Source organism: Battus philenor, unplaced genomic scaffold, assembly GCF_028537555.1.
Source record: "Battus philenor isolate CCGP_79_NKW_IND1 unplaced genomic scaffold, ilBatPhil1.0.hap1 SCAF_15, whole genome shotgun sequence".
NCBI lineage: Eukaryota > Metazoa > Arthropoda > Insecta > Lepidoptera > Papilionidae > Battus > Battus philenor.
In genome coordinates, this window is record NW_027181677.1 from 14,873,240 (window position 1) to 14,889,615 (window position 16,376).

Sequence of the window (16,376 nt, forward strand, 5' to 3'; positions counted from 1 at the left end):
TTGCAAATCCAAAGATCGTAGCAGCGCGGAGTGGTCCCCTGTCGCTGCGGAACAGCAAGGATGCCGGGGAGGTTCAGTTTTACCCCGCCGTGAGCTTGCCACAGCACTGAGAAGCATCTGCAAGTACCTTGGGCAATCTAATGGCCTCCCTGTACGTACAGAGGGCGACCACGGAGATGTTTCGGTGCGTGAGATTCTCACATAATGTTGTTCTTCCCCCCGACGGCAGGGCACCCTGTGCCCATTTAGAAGGTTTGAGGAGAGCCCAAAAAAATAATAGACGCGCATTGCAACAAAGGCCGAGCGGCCACTTCGTGCGGGTCCGGCCACCGCGCGCTGTAGTTGTATTGTGTGCTCATACAAATCAACTAAATAAAGCCCATACAAAAATTTACATCAGAGATCACAAATACTAAACCAGCAGCCTTTAGGGTTGTGCTGCGCGACGCTTTGCAGTTGGATTACATACGAAGTTCTTTCAGTGCAGCATTTTTTGAGTTCGTTCCGTCCCATTTCGAATATTATTACAGTGCAGTGTCAAAATCAGTTCTCAAAGCTGATTTATTTCACGCGTTGCATTTTAGATGCAATCGGATAGCTGTTATCGAGAGATAACGTAAATTAAAATCAGTTTAACCTTAAACAAGGTCCATCGATAAGCGACTGAAGAAATGCAAGTGATACGGCCCCGCTAATCTAATCTGTCCGCGCGAGGAATGCGGCGTGGCCGCGCGGTGCAGCGCCGGCAGAGTCCCGGCCGCCCGCTGCGCCGGCCGAGGTGAGCCGTCAGGGTTCATGTTAGCGGAACACATTCTTCACTACACGCGAGTCACCGCCCCACAGTTCTCGACGTATGCGTTTACACTCCGTGGCGAATTTTTTTCTTTATTAAATATTTCTAGTTTTTACGTGGGAGATTTTTGTATGCAACGCAGCATCCAATGATTACTAATTCAAAGCGTCAGTTCGAGCGGTCCATTCGGATTTTGTGGTTTCGATTTGTACTATTTGTATGATCTCTCTCGAGCTCGGGTTTCTAGTCGCTTTCTCTCTCGGTCTCTAGTCTTTCTTTCTAGTTGCGTGCTACACAAGTACTTGCAAAGCGTCAAGTCATCTTTGCACACCCGCCCGAACGGATCGCTCCCGGGACGCTCTCTGTAGCAATTAAATTCTTAGAAGTAAAAGCCAAGTCGGCTTGCTCCCGCGACTGCGGTTCAATTACGTTTCCATGGCAAGCCGACCAAATATCAAATAAATTGTACGCCAATAAAACACACGGTTCATTAATTCTATAATTAAATAATCGCCCGGCACCGGGGCGCCGTCCCCAGTCGGCACCCCGGCTGCAGCGCTGCATGTCCCGGAGCAACCGGGACAGCGGGGCACAAGACGCGGACGGGACCAGTTATCAACTCAAAAGATTTCAGTCGGAGATGACCCGCCTGAAACTTTCTGAGACATTTTAAAAAAGTTCACAAAACTCACGAGTCGTGGGATTCAATTAATTAGGGAATTTAAATAATTAGTAATCATTTCCTTTGTATTGTTAACTCGACAAGCTGCGTAAGTTTATACAGAGCACTCGTTAATGTCTTTGCTAATGAAACTGTTACGGTTGCTAAGTAAGAATCTATAACCCAATTATTCTGGCACGCGCCGGCACGCGGTCGCGCGCACCGCTCGCGTCCGGCGCGCTGTTTGCAGTTAATGTATTCCCAGTAAGCCCAGACTTACAAACACTATCTAAAAACTTCTTAGTGCAACGTGCGAAACATTTTGAAATATTAATGAAGCCTTTTTTAACGCGCGTACATTTTTTTCATGATTTTTTAAGGCTGGCAACGACGGCCGCGGGGCTAGCAACCGGCTCAGTTTGTGATTTCGTTTAGGTGGACCGGTCCCACTCGGTCTGTTGTCAAAAATACATAAATTGTAATGAAAAGGCTCGACGCGCAAGTAATAACGAAATAAAAAGTAAACAAGCGGACACGTCTCGCATCGCCCGCGCGGACGAGCGATCGCAGCCAAATATTAATTAAAACACAACGAGCGCGCCGGCGGCAAACACTTTGAAACGGCAATGCGCTGAGCGGCCGCGCTTCTCTCTGTCAGTTTAATGAAACAATCTGCACAAGAATCGTGAAACAGTAAGTCGATGTGCAGTTAGCGCACGCTTGTAGTCCGGTACGGTAGGTGCCCGCCGCGCGCTGCGTCGCCATCCGTCGCAGCGACTACAAGTTCGGCGATCAGGCTCCCAGCTGCGCTAGTTTTGTTTCCATTTTTCTTTGACTTTTTATTTGCAACGTACTGCAGCTAGCCTACTGTACTAGGGGTCTCCGCCGATGCCCTGCTTGAAGCAAAGACGACCCCGTTTGTATAACCGTCTCGTTGTCATGCGAGCCGCTTCACGAGCGCCTGTTCCTGGTATTATTATATCCTAATATTTGCCAGTCGGTGGCGCACGACAAGACTGCGCCTGTTGACTTCTCCAAGACATTGGAGTGGACCTTGCGATGGAGCAAAATTACTTCTCACCGGCCGAGCGGAGGTCGTCCCAATTCGGACGCCCAACGATCGCAATGACAAGTGGCTGCCTCATCATAGAGAGGCTATATTCAAGTGCACTCTTTCATTATTCACTCTGACCCATCCATTTCGGTCACTCTTTCGATAGCAATCCAGTCTAGCTACTCCGAGAAGCGTCTGCCCATAAAACCAATAGATAACCAAGCTTATAGATGAATAACCTTCTATTCAGGTAATATTATATACCGAAGTAACCACAATGTAAATATAGATTCTTGTTAAGGTCGCCCGAAGACGTTGTAGGCATGCCATGAAGAGGTTCAAACTGATCGCTCTGCGTTTAGCTGCCTTAGCGCCGATGAAACTGTGGACGCCAAGACCTAAGAGCCTGCGGAGGCTCCGCTGACCTTTCTAGCGGGGTAATCAAAGTACAACAACGCAACCTATCGGACTGGCAACCTATGGCACTCCTGTGAGCGTCGACCCCTTCTTCGTGAACTGAGACTGCACAGTTCCAGTTCTAAAGACTTCGTTGAGCGGAATTTTTGGACCGTGCTTACCGCAGTTCATCTAATAGTGTCGCGAAGCTTAACTAAAATCATCAGAGCTTGAACCGGCTGGACCGATCACTTATCGCCACACTTAAAGACAAACGATTGTTTTGCCGAAACAAATTCCGGGTTCGCGCCCGCGATTGCTGCTCGACCATGACGGGACCCGCTCGCATACAATTTTATTAAAATTAGTGAATGCAACTCCGAGCCGGTGTGCGGAAAACTCACGCGAGATACTCGACGCGCAGCAAGATCCCTGTGCTGTCCCGCGCGCCTGCCGGCCCTCGGCGAACAGGTTGCAATCCGTATTCAAAATTTTTGGTTAGCGTTTTTTTTTCCAAATATTAGAACCGGAGCCCTGACAAGTGAACTCACTTAGCGCGTGCTTGCCGATGCGTGCACGCACGCCTGTAGGCTGGCCACCGGCACGCGCGGCGCGCTGTCGGAGCGCGAAGTTATACGGGAGCGCGGGGCGGCCGACCGACAGGAGCAACGGGAGCGAGGCCGGGGCGGCGACTGCCGGGACCACGCGCGCGGCGGCGGCGGGCGGGCGGCGGGGACCCGCGACCTCCGCGCGCCTGCCCCGCGGGGGTCGGCCGCGGTCCCGGAGACTTCCTCGGGAGTTATTGCGAACGACTTCGTGAATTAGGGCGGCGCGCTGGCGGACCTGCGTGCAGCCCCATGCTGGCCGTGCAGCAGACTGCGACAGAGACGTGCTACAATTTGACTTTAAAACTCATCCCAAATTATATACATGACGACACGATGACTTCATTCACTTTTATTTACTTCAAATTAAAATTAAAAATTCATAAAACCTTTATTCAATACACGATAGACTGCGTACTACTTATGACAAGTAAGTCGAGCCTATCATACAGATGACCGGTACAGACCGGTGATAAGGCCAGAGACGTGAGAAACACAGCGCGCCTTCATTTTTTTTTTTAAAGTAAATAACATTATTTATTTAACTACAGTTAAAATATCCTGTAGGTAAGCACAGCGTATCAAAGGTGTGCTATGTCCATTAACAAAAAACATTCTTCGATATAACAAGTGCCGGTGCCGGCGCGTGCAGCGGTCGCGCCCAGCCGCAGCGCCCCGCACGGGTCTCCCCGACCTGCAACGTCGTCGTCGCAGCTCATAACCTAGCTCTATCCGTGCACCGTGAAGATTAAAAAAATCCGTGCACCGTGGTGCTGGTGTTTGAAAGCGCGTGTTATTGAATTTCTAAATTTGTTTCTAAAATTTTCTAAGTTTGACTACAAAGCACTTCCCCGTTGAGTTTGATTACAGTACGAAGTCTCCGTCTCCGTTACATTTTTAGACTTATGAAGCTGTGTCTCCAGAGGTACAGGAGGTCTGTACAGGATAAGAAGAGACAAAAAATAAAAAATTCTGTAACCAATTATGCCTTACGCCAACTCGTATGAAAAAAACTTATCATCGTGATTTAGAAGACTTTTTTGATATTTCTTGAAACCATGTCACAGCGCACCAACAATACATTTTACCTTCCGTGAATCGCACAGAGCTGAATAAAAACAATTAAAATCCCACGGGCCGGCGGCCGCGCGGCTTACCCTCAGTACCTTTAAATATGATTTGCTCAACGAAATGCCACGCGCAGTCGTCTTTGGATGTGACTTTACACTGGTGGAATCTTGGAGCATGGAACTTGAGTCGTCGCTACAGCGGTACCTGGCCAACCGGTGTAATCTTTTAAAATTAAATTAAAAAATAATAAAACTTCCGGAGGTCTACTTAGAGTCTTGCTCTGATGTTCCTAAGTACATGCACTTTGTACCTCTCGGCCTTGACAGCGTATCATTATCTGCATATAGTTTATGTACGCTTGATTATAAAGTTTGATTGTTGTATTTTAATGAATGCAATGATGTTAATAATTATTTAATATTTGTAGTGTCATCCACTTATCTAGAAGAATATTTGTCATCCAAAATACATTTTGCACCGTTATTGCATCGGCCCGGAGCCGGTGCCGCACGGCGCTGGTCCGCAACCGCGCGACGGTCGAGTCGAGCGCGCGAGGCCGCGCGTGCTGCGCGCTTCCGCCTCCGCGACTTATCGCCGGATTACGATTTAAGTCCTCCGATGCCTGCGCCCGATAAGCGGCACACGAATTGCGTCGGTGGCATTATGACACGTGTTTGTTACGATCCTTTAGATGATTGCGATAGTGTTTTGGAAATTAATCCTTTTAATTAAATTAACAATATGTTGAATAAAAATAAAACTTACGCAAAAACTCCAACTCCAAAAAGTACAACTACACAAAAATTACATTATTGAAAACGAACAGAAACTTTAAGACGAGAAGTAAATATCTAAAGTACATACAAAGTGTAAAGGAACTAGACTGCGTAGAAAATTATTAAAGCTTAAAATAAAGTCGTTGCCCCCGCACGCGCGCAATTATTTCGGCGCCGCGTGAATAAGAAACGAATAGTCGGCGACCAGCTCTGCGCGCCAGCCTGCAACCACCGCACGAGCTACACGCTCGCTCATTGTAATGTAATGTATTGTATTGTATTATACAACTACATCATTTCAACTTATTGATTTTCTACCTGATCTTACTAGTTTAATTTGTAACCGATTTCAACTTGCTTATATTTTATCTGATTTTGTCTTTTTTACGAGAGTAATTTGTATCTAATTAGATAATTAAGGTTTTTTTTTCGTTGTATAAAGCGATTGTTCTGTCAATATCAAGAACATAGAAAAAATTAAACCAAAAAAAAAACAATCAATTTTAAGAAAAAATCCTCAAAAATAAAAATATATCACAAGCATTCATCGTTCTATCTTGAAATCAGTTTCTGACTGGACACTTAGGATGGACACGTATGAGAAGCAATATAGAAGCCTTAAAAATGATGACGCTGACAGCTGTTCGTCCGGATTTATTCCTACTTTCACAAACAATTAAACGTATACTACAAAACTTATAGCTACTGCGTTAATAGCATTTACTGTTCCTCGGGAAACAGATATACTCAACCGTCACACACTTCAGATAAACAAGTATTACGAAGTCAAGGTGATTTTGTGCGCTTGTAAGTGAAAACAGAAGCATGCCATGCGTGAGAGATCAGGTCAGTTAATGGCGAATGTCAGCTTAATTCTGGAATGGGCTTTAGGAGCAGCTTTGTTATGAATATGTTATATTTGGTTTGGTTTGGAGGACGATCTGGTTGTTGAAGGTGAATGCCTGCGTATGACGAGAAAGTTTCCATTAACCTGTTAGGCAGGTCGTTGCCCCCGAGGACCGTATCTGGCTTCTCTCCCTACAACGCAGTGGGCACGCTAACAATTCGGGGAACCCATGGAAAGCCGGGAATTTTCCTCTCGTACAGTCCGCCAGAAGGTCTTGCTCTTGGCCTCGCTGTTAACGCTTAACTAAGCAATAGATATTAATCGTATTCGATTATTGGATTGTTAAATAGCCTTAAGCCGCGATAAGAAGCTATCGCAACGGCGATTAGATACCGCGCGAACAATACCCACTGGTAAAACATTTCGCGATAAGGCGGATTACTGCGATAGCAATCGGCGCGTTCGGCGATGCAGCGTGGCCTACGTGGCCTACGTGGCCTACGTGGCCCACGCACCGCCCGCGACCTCTGCCGAGCTGAGCTTAGCTTGATGACACACCGATCTCGAGCTAAACAAAGCTTCTCAAAGTTGGATTATTTTATCAGTCTTATAGAAACTCAATACTAAAGGAGGGCAGAAAACTAGAATGACATTAGTAAATATTTTAATATTGAACTCTCCTTCCTGGTATTTTCGTACCTTGTAGTCGGACTTTAGACTTCGGCATACTTTAATCTTAATCTGAATATTCTGGATGTGTGCGTTTCAGCCAACAAATAGTATAATTTAAAAAAGCGCCTGTAATGTTTCAAGTGCTGCAATGAATTACTGTTGAGAAGAAAGATACAATAATTGTAATTTTCCTTGTTCACGTGGGCGTGTTAAGTAATCTCATTCCTTATCTGTGACTATCAGTTTCTCCAACATAATCCGATCACGCAGGTTGCACATCCCGCGAGCACGGCCCGCCCGCCCCCGCGCCCCCCGCGCCCCCCGCGCCCCCCGCGCACGCACCGCGCACCGCGCACCGCGCCACGCGCCACGCGACACTCGACCACATTTCGATACGGTTATCACCATAAGGCCCCGATACGTTATCTGTTCGAGGACGGCGGCAGCGGGTGCTGTTGGACAAGCAAGGTTAAGGTAATCTCTCGAGTGGTCGACGTTCCGCCGGCACCGGGCGCCGCGGCACCTCGTCTCTGACACGATTACTCGCTGGAATCATGGGTCCAGCTTCGAACTATGGTTTTCCTGATCAATTACTGCAGCATGGATCCTTAGTTTTGTACAGAGAGCTGATGCCGGTTTATGAATGGGGTGAGGTAATTGGACACGAATAATGCTCGCGCCTGCGGTGAAAAAACCATTAAGGATTTAACACGTTTAAGGAGCTGCTCGTGCCGCTCCTACGATTTGGGGACGAACAGTAAATAGACCTTCGTACCAAAAATCAGTTTTTTTTATTTTCCTATGAAGATTTTGGTAATTGACGTCGTCGGATATCCCGCTTTTTCATCTAACGGGAGATATTAGTAAGAAATAAAAAAAATATATTAATATAAATATTATGTCAAATTTTAATATTTTAACTAAACCACACAAAAACAAGTGAACAGAACAAAAAACGTTGTACAACTTTGTGTGCTTCGCCCGTCTGCAAGTGAATACAGCGCAGCACGCATACAACAGTATAGCTGAACTAAAGATAAAGTTAGAAGTATACAACTTCACGAATAATATGAACCACTAAAATATAAATTAATATTGGAATAGAGAATGTCTGCGTGGGCGCAATTGTTATTACATAAGAGCACATCCGACGCAGAGGCGGCCGCCTCCGTCTCCTGATCGCGCTGTCGCAGGCTCTCGGAACGCTGGTGAGTTCGTGTCGATTACAATCCCCAATTCGCGAACGTTTTGACTTCACCGGTCTGCTTTTAATATACAACACCAAATAGTGGATGATTTTTTACTTTTCCGAAAAATTTCAAATGTGAACTCTTCAATGCACTATAAGGCGTCATAAGATTCGGACATCAAGGTTTTATGCGATTATAATCCGCTTATTCCCTTTCACGCATCTGCTGTTCTCAATTTTGGTGTTTTTTGTGTTTTTGGCTCCGATTCCAAATTCGTCGAGTTGTTCAGTTATCGTCATTTGACATTTGTTCCGCAATGTTGACGAAGTCCATAAATCTCTTGGGTTAGCATATCTTTTATATCGTGTGTAAAATTGTAATTTTTCTTTATGTGCATTTTAGAGGAATCGAGTAAACCAGAAAAAGTATTTATTATCTCCCTTTTCGCCATTGGCGTGTAGCTATATATGTATATATATGTATATGTATATATATGTATGTGTAACTATTCGTTGCAAAATATAAAATAAAACATTTACTTCTGTGCTAAAACTTTATTTGTATCCAGCTACAATGTTATTGAGCCAACATTAATACGTTTAATATCTATTTATTACCCATTAGCGGTGCAGCAGTTGGTCTGTGAGCGCGCAGCAGCAAGGCGGACGCGGTCACATTCGCCCGGGGTCGCTAGCGCCCGCCGCGGCCTGTGCGGTTTATTTACAAGCAAATCGCATGCAAACCTTTGAAGTTGATCGAAAAGCGGGGCGATGCCTAGCATGTGGTCCTCTGGTATGGAGAAAGGAGAACGGTTCGGAGCGCAGAGATAGGGAAGACAAACATTTCTCGTGAGTCACTTTCTTCATACGCACGGAATATTCGAGAAGCACACGAGTGAAATACTCATTTAATATGACAGAATACAGTTCTAAAATAATTCGTATAGCATTAACTCTACAACGAGTACAAGTGCAGGTGTTGAGTGTAATAGTTGACGTTTACGCCGGCGGTGATCAGTCGCACGCGTGCTCGCCGGGCCCGATGCACGCCGCGTAGGCCATGAGGTGCGGCAGCTGGCTCTGCTCGTACAGGCCCGCGAACATGGCGTGCTGCGGCCCGCGCGCGAACACCGCCACGTCGTCGCCGCCGTGCGTCTCCGACTCCAGCGGCACGCCCGCCGGCGCCACGAACTGCGCCGCGCCTGCGACACGCCTTGCCACTCAGCGACGTACTTTCAACGTGGCTAATATATTTATGTTGAGTGCGATTGACATCGTCAATGAGCAAACAGGGATGAAATGCTTACGGTAGTCTTCCTGCGAGACATCTTCGCGGAGACCGGCGTCGGTGGGCACGCGGAACCCGGGCCCGTTGGCGTACGACAGCGTCATGTAGGGCACGCCGTCGTCGCCCACGTCGTCCGAGGGTCCGAGCACGTCGGAGCCGCGCCGCGAGTACCCGCTGAGCGTCATGACGTGCGCGTGGTCTGCCGTCACCACCAGCAGCGCGTCGTCCTCGGGCAGCAGTGCGGCGGCGCGAGCCACCGCCTCGCTCAGCTCGATGGTCTCGTCCAGCGCGAGCTGCACTAAGTTATCGTGGTGCGCGTGGTCGATGCGTCCACCCTCCACGAACAGGAAGAAACCCTTCTCGTTTCGGCTCAAAGAGACGATGGCTGCCTCGGTCAGGTCGGCCAGCGTCGGTTCGGTGCTCGCGTTCGCTAGCAGGTGGTACTGCAGATGGCTACCCTCGAACAAGCCCAACAAATATTCGGGCGGGTCCTCGGTCGCGCGCAGCAACTGCTCGCGGTTCCACACGTACTGATGCGTCACGTTGCGGGAGGCTTTATCCGCACGCCACTGCTCGATGAGGTTGATTCCGTCGAGTCGCCGCCCCGGAGTGCCCTCCTCGTCCACTTCATTGTTGGGCAAGAACTCACGTCGTCCTCCGCCCAAAATTACCTCGACGAAAAATACGCAATGAAAATTATATATTTTGTTAATAATAGGTTACAGGTGTAAATGTACGATGCCGGTGTTTGTATTGTGCTGGCACGAAAGGCTAAAAAAACTTTAAATATAAGTTACTGCGGTCGATGCGCACGCGACATCCGTCCGCTCGGCCCGCGGCGAAGAAAAAAAGGAAACCTTGCCTCACTGCATACCTTGAACTGGTTGCCGGGATAGTCATGCACGAGCTGGTGCGCGATGTCGGGCGGCGCGTCGAGCCCGCAGCTGGCGCGCGCGTCTGCGTCGCTCTCCCAGTCGCGCGCGGCGGTGTGCGCGTAGGCACCCGCCGGCGAGGCGTGCGTTACGCGCGTCGTCGTCACGATGCCTGCATCAGAACGCTCTGTGCTACTGCGACTGCGCGTGCGTCGCGCACTACACGAGACGCGCACTCACCAGCGTCGCGGCCGTCCTGCAGCGCCCAGGCGGCGATGGAGGCGAGCTGATAGGAGGGCTCCTGCGCCGCGTCGCAGTGCCAGCGCGGCACGCGCGCCGTCACGCCTATGGTGCCGCGGTTCGCCTTGGCGCCGCACAGGTAGGCCGTGGCCGAGCACGCCGAGTCGGCCGTCTGCGCGTCCACGCAGTACGTCTGCAAACGCACGCCTGTCACTCAGCGCCGCTCCGTGCCGACGCTCCCGTCACACTTGAATTGCATTTACCTTGGCGAGCCCGACCGTGGGGAAGGCTTCAAAGGACAGATGTGATTCTTCCCCTGCGCGACCGGCGCGCTGGCCGAGCAGCGTGCGCGCGGCCGTCAGCGTGGCCACCGACATGCCGTCGCCCAGGAACATGACTACGTTACGCGCCGAGCCGCCCGTAGGTGGGAGACGCGCGCGCCTCGCCCGGATGCCGGCCTGCGCCTCCTCGACCCAGTGCTGGGCGTCCAGCTCGGCCTCCGGTGCGGTGCCCGCGGGCGCCGCCTCCTTCGCGCTCCGGTGGTACTCGTCGTATTCTAGACGTACATAAAAATTCGTAGAACGTAAAATCGTCAGGACCGGCGAGTGTCCGCGCGCGGTACGCACCGAGGCTGGGCTGCACCGCCGCCAGCAGCAGCGCCGCGGCCAGTACGCACGCCGTCCTGCGGAACATTTTTCGCGTTCGGCGCGTCGCTCTCTCTCAAGATTCTGCTCGAGTGCAATGCAGCCTCACTGCTTCGTGTGTCGGCGTTATCTGCGCTCGATCCGTACCTGACATTCAATGTGATACAGTATCTATGAACCAGACAAGGAAATGGTTGAGATTTCCATAATCAAAGATAAAAATTTTCTGACACTGTTACTTTTAAAAACGATCTCTGGTCATGTAATAATAAGCCTTTTCATTTAATTCTTCACGTGTTTATTAGCCGTGTTAAAGTGTGCACTTTAGTTTTGTGTGAATGCGATGAGTCATTTTGTACTCTTTGGTAAAGTCTTGCTCTACGATTGTATACCTCAGGGACATCTGGCTGCACATCATACAACATCTTGCGCTGCTTTTGACATTATTTCATCAACCGATCGTTCAGACGGTGTTCCGGCTCTCCTTTTTTTCCGTACCATTCCTCAATAGGTCGCTCTTCTAGTCCGTCTCACGATGCCTGTAAGCCCTAGTGCAAATATTGAGCAGAAGTGCCTAGAGCAACCTAATTTGATAGAAACTATACCCAGATTGAACTCCTTTGTGGGTTACAAAAGAGCCCGCAATGAACGGCCACTTCTAGGTGCTATTTAATATTTCGATTGCATTAGTAATATTTATATTAAACTAGTATTTCTTAGGTAAGTTTAATAGTTCTGTTCGCAAGTGTCACAGAAGTATTCAAGTTTACCTTCACATAATTTGCATTCGAACTGAAATAAGTTGTACTTTTCGTACCGCAAAACATATTCAAATAATAAAGTTCTTGCGAACAAATATTTCTATCAGACTGCAGATTGGAAAGTACTTTGTCCAAATTAATGGGAAAGTGAATTCTTGTGATATTTGGTTTATTTATTTTTTGTCCAAAACGTTCAATTTAGAATTTTAGAAGTTATTACATTTAGTGTTCTACTAAGCTGTGCTTGACATTTTCATGATTTTAGCACCTATACACTATGCGCGGAAACATCTCCGCGCAGATTTTTTATTCTCTAGTTGAAATAGTTTGTAATCCAGCAGACGTAGGATCAAAGTCTTTGCGCTACAAGCTTGTCACAGTAAGTAATTGCACATGAACTTAACCAATTTTAGGTTTTTTATTATTGTTCGATTTTATTTATTATAATGATACCACTAATACCACAAAAGATATTTTTTGTAATAAACATATAATTTATATTAAGATAAACAATTCACTAGTTTGTAGCGGATTGTCTCGCAGTAGATAGGCTCGCGTAGTTTTTTTGATGTAGGATGTCATTGTAGAGGAGTCCACTCTGGTTTTAGTTTTTATCAAATTGAGATCTATCTTGTGTTCGGGCTATTTGTCTCTACTGTGATTAAAATGAAGCAAATTATTGGCATCGCGCGACCCGTGCCGCCGGCTCGCTCCCTGCGCCCACACAAACCAGAGGCGCTGTGTTCGTCTCAGAACCGACAACAGCCGCACGCAGCTGTCGCGCCGAGTCCTCGCGTCGACAACGATGCCATGGGCAAAGGTCACTTCGAGCTACCCGATAACGTCGACAGAGACGAAATTAATTTAATTAACAAACTAATTTACATACGCGATTAAACTTGCACACGCTGTCCAAACGAATCGCTGATTAGATAAGATTAGATAAAAGCTAGGCTAATAAGAATATCAACGCACGCGGTGCCCAGCAGTGGGACGATTCACCGAACGCGATGCGGTCGCTGCCCCTATCCGTCGTGAGCGCGCTGCTGGCGTTGCCCGTGCTGCTGGTCTGCGCGGAGGACCGCTACCACCGCGAGGCCGCGCTGCCACCGGGCCGCGCGCCGCCCGCCGCCGAGCAGACCGCCGCGCACTGGTTCGAGGAAGCGCAGGCCGCCATTCGAGCGCGGCGCGTGCGCACCCGCACTTACGACGCTGCCGCCACGAACATCATCCTGTTCCTAGGCGACGGCATGTCCGTGCCCACGCTGGCGGCGGCGCGCGCGCTTCTCGGCCAGCGCCACAACCGCACCGGGGAGGAGGCGCAGCTCTCCTTCGAGTCTTTCCCCACCACCGGCCTCTCCAAGGTACCCGCCGACGTATGTACCCACCCCTCCATGCCATAGGACCGCTCTCAACAACGTTCATTGCGGTTGTAGACGTACTGCGTGAACGCCCAAGTCGCCGACTCTGCGTGCTCAGCGACGGCTTACCTGTGCGGTGCTAAGACCAACAACGGCGTGGTGGGGCTGACGGGCGCCGTGCCGCGCGGCGACTGCTCCGCCGCGCAACAGTCCGCCACGAATCTGCAGTCCATCGCGGCGTGGGCGCTCGCCAGCGGGCGCGACGCGGGTGAGCATAACATTGAACATAACACCCTCTCCTCCCGTCGCCATTGTAGCCGATTGTTAGAATTCGCCTTCGTCCTCAGGCATCGTCACGACGACGCGCATCACGCACGCGTCTCCCGCCGGTGTGTTTGCACGCGCAGCTAACAGGAACTGGGAGAGTGACGTGGACGTGCGCGCCGACAACCAGGACCCGGCCACGTGCCCGGACATCGCGCACCAGCTCGTGCATTTATCTCCCGGAAATGAGTTGAAGGTATTATCATTTTGTCTTGGCCTTACGTATGAATGCTACGCGGTCGCGCGCAACCCTTTTCGGTCCAAAAGGAAGCCGGGAAACATGCACTAGGTTGCCTTTTTTAAATTGTTCCGCAACGTCTCCCGGCCACGCGGCGGCCAACACTGCGGACGGCTCACAATTATTCAAATATTAATCAATTACACTATTTATAGGTAATTTTAGGCGGAGGTCGAAGGGAATTTCTGCCATCCACGAGTTTCGACGAGGAAGGCACTCGCGGCCGCCGCACCGACGGACGGAACCTAATAGAGGAGTGGCAGCTCGACAAGAGAGCCCGTAACGTGACGCACGAGTACGTCTGGAACCGCGAACAACTGCTGAACGCAGCGGAGTCCATGCCGGACTACTTACTAGGCCTGTTCGAGGGTAGCCATATGCGGTACCACCTGGAAGCGTCCCCTGCCACAGAGCCCACTCTCGCGGAGCTAACGGAAGTAGCGATCCGCTCGCTGAGCCGCAACAAAAAAGGCTTCTTCCTGTTCGTGGAGGGAGGCAGGATCGACCACGCGCACCACGACAACCAGGTCGAGCTGGCATTGGACGAGACCATCGAACTGAGCGAGGCCGTAGCACGTGCGGCCGCACTGCTGCCTGAGGAGGACACGCTGCTGGTGGTGACAGCCGATCACGCACACGTCATGACTTTCAGCGGGTACTCTGCGCGCGGCACTGACGTACTGGGGCCATCCAGAAACAGGGACCGCGCCGGCGTGCCCTTCATGACTCTTTCGTATGCCAACGGGCCCGGCTTCCGCGAGCACAACAACGGCACGCGCGCCGACGTCACCGCCGAGACCAACTACAGTAAGTACGCAGCCGCGCTGCTGCAGTGGCATCACGCCTGCAGGGCGTAGCGCGGCAGGCAGTTTAACGCTATTAATTATTCGTAGGAGAACTGCGCTGGAGGAGTCACGTGGACGTGCCACTGAGCTCGGAGACGCACGGCGGCGACGACGTGGCGGTGTTCGCGCGCGGGCCGCAGCACGCCATGTTCGCGGGCCTGTACGAGCAGAGCCAGCTGCCGCACCTCATGGCCTACGCGGCGTGCGTCGGGCCCGGCGCGCACGCGTGCAGCGCGGCGGGCCGGCTGCTGGCCGCGCCGCTCGCGCTGCTCGTCGCGCTCCTGGCCGCGCTGCGCCTGGCGGCCGCGTGAGCCGCACCCGTCGTATCATTTCGATCGACATTCAAAGATACTAATAGAATTTTGTATATATTGTACTATAAAGTTTAAGTTAATATAATTTTTTATTGTTTATGTAATTAAATATAATTTTATTTATGATTAATAAGTGGTATTAATATTATATACAATCAATTATTACATCGTGTTTTTTTATTTATTTCTGCACACTGCCTACTATTGTTTATATGTCTCCCTTCTTTTTATTTTATTTTAACAGGAATCAAGTGGCTAGTATATATTTAGACATTAATTGTAACAAAAGTCCAACTACAAATTTTCACTTAAAGAAAGCAGTACGCACTGGTGTTAAAACATTACAAATTGGTTATATAGAGATTGGTTATATTGCGTCTATGGTTTATAGTAACAAAAAGAATTAAGAAGGTTCACCAATCAATCTCATTACGAATCCTAATAATATAATGCTTGAGAGCGCTTGTTCACAATGCCAGAGATTTATTAATATACAAAAAGAAGAGTCAAATGGCGCGCCCAATCTTTCTGTGGGATCTACTGCAAGTAATGTTTTTCCATTGAGTGCGTTTGTGAAGTTTAACGATAATGCGAGTGAAGGTGAGCGGAGGAGAGAGAGAGCACATTTCGATGCATTTAAATCTATCTTGTTTGTTAGTCAGTAATCGAGTAATCTACTACAAATGGTGAAGAATATCGGAGTTCTTTCTGGTCGTATTTTTATGGAGCTGCACTCTTGAATTCTTCCGTACTCTGGTCAACTTATTCATCGCATTTTTGTCGTTTGGGTTCATCTTCCAATCTCCTCATCACACCACCCTGCTCGCTGGTCATTGACCACAGATGCACGAGCTCCCTTATCTACTCTACCCCTGGGAGCATTGCGGTCTACAAGAGTTCGCCTCCTCTATCATTTCACATTACTTTGGTCTTCGACATCACTGGGCTCCTAAGAGAAACCGTCGTCTCGTAGAGACCAGATCATGTAACGAAGATTGAAATCACCCAAGATGATAAGCTTATCAGCGGGGTTTGTAAAAAATATTTTTGATAGGTTGTGTAAAAATTTTGCAGTTGCATTATTAGGAGCTGTCAAAATTTTGGTTGCATATGTCAATAACACGAATTTGCATTTTGTAAGAGATTTTTGTCTTTTTGTGCGATCATGGAAGTCACATCCAAATATCTTCTGCGGACCAGCCATGATCTTGATTGCATCCGATAACCAAGTCCCGCCGAGCACCGCCGCCGCCACTGAAACAGCGCCGCCTAAACTTTGTTGCGGTTCCTTATAGTTTTGACCACGCCTCCGTGCCAGGCAGCGACCATCAAAGACAAACAAATTACACCCGAAGAGTTTGGGCACACATTTCTGTAAAACGTGGACGTCTTTGTCTGCAGACCTCGAACATTTCGATAATAAAT

The 16,376-nt window shown here is 49.1% G+C and overlaps 2 protein-coding genes across 2 annotated transcripts; one reads left to right on the forward strand and one right to left on the reverse strand.

Annotated features, from left to right (window-relative positions):
* Positions 1-8,744: 8,744 nt before the first annotated feature.
* Positions 8,745-11,501, reverse strand: LOC137918851 (membrane-bound alkaline phosphatase-like). The gene is made up of 6 exons (XM_068761776.1): positions 11,091-11,501; positions 10,728-11,020; positions 10,465-10,657; positions 10,227-10,396; positions 9,372-10,023; positions 8,745-9,266 (listed from the first exon to the last, which is right to left on the reverse strand). The coding sequence occupies exons 1-6, from the start codon at positions 11,155-11,157 to the stop codon at positions 9,079-9,081; spliced, it is 1,563 nt and encodes a 520-aa protein (XP_068617877.1). The 5' UTR covers positions 11,158-11,501; the 3' UTR covers positions 8,745-9,078.
* A 1,331-nt stretch (positions 11,502-12,832) lies between these two features.
* On the forward strand, positions 12,833-14,950 carry LOC137918850 (membrane-bound alkaline phosphatase-like). The gene is made up of 5 exons (XM_068761775.1): positions 12,833-13,233; positions 13,306-13,498; positions 13,578-13,750; positions 13,948-14,599; positions 14,686-14,950. Exons 1-5 carry the CDS (start codon positions 12,880-12,882, stop codon positions 14,946-14,948), a joined length of 1,635 nt encoding a protein of 544 aa, XP_068617876.1. The 5' UTR covers positions 12,833-12,879; the 3' UTR covers positions 14,949-14,950.
* The last annotated feature ends 1,426 nt before the right edge of the window (positions 14,951-16,376 follow it).

Bases quoted from the DNA above. Each gene is read 5' to 3' on its own strand.
- LOC137918851 (XM_068761776.1), bottom strand. From the start codon at position 11,157: ATGTTCCGCAGGACGGCGTGCGTACTGGCCGCGGCGCTGCTGCTGGCG. The intron at 10,397-10,464 runs GTGAGTGCGCGT...GTTCTGATGCAG, and splicing joins GCAGGACGGCCGCGACGCTG to GCATCGTGACGACGACGCGC. The intron at 9,267-9,371 runs GTAAGCATTTCA...GGCGTGTCGCAG, and splicing joins TGTCTCGCAGGAAGACTACC to GCGCGGCGCAGTTCGTGGCG.
- LOC137918850 (XM_068761775.1), top strand. From the start codon at position 12,880: ATGCGGTCGCTGCCCCTATCCGTCGTGAGCGCGCTGCTGGCGTTGCCC. The intron at 13,499-13,577 runs GTGAGCATAACA...CTTCGTCCTCAG, and splicing joins CGCCAGCGGGCGCGACGCGG to GCATCGTCACGACGACGCGC. The intron at 14,600-14,685 runs GTAAGTACGCAG...AATTATTCGTAG, and splicing joins CACCGCCGAGACCAACTACA to GAGAACTGCGCTGGAGGAGT.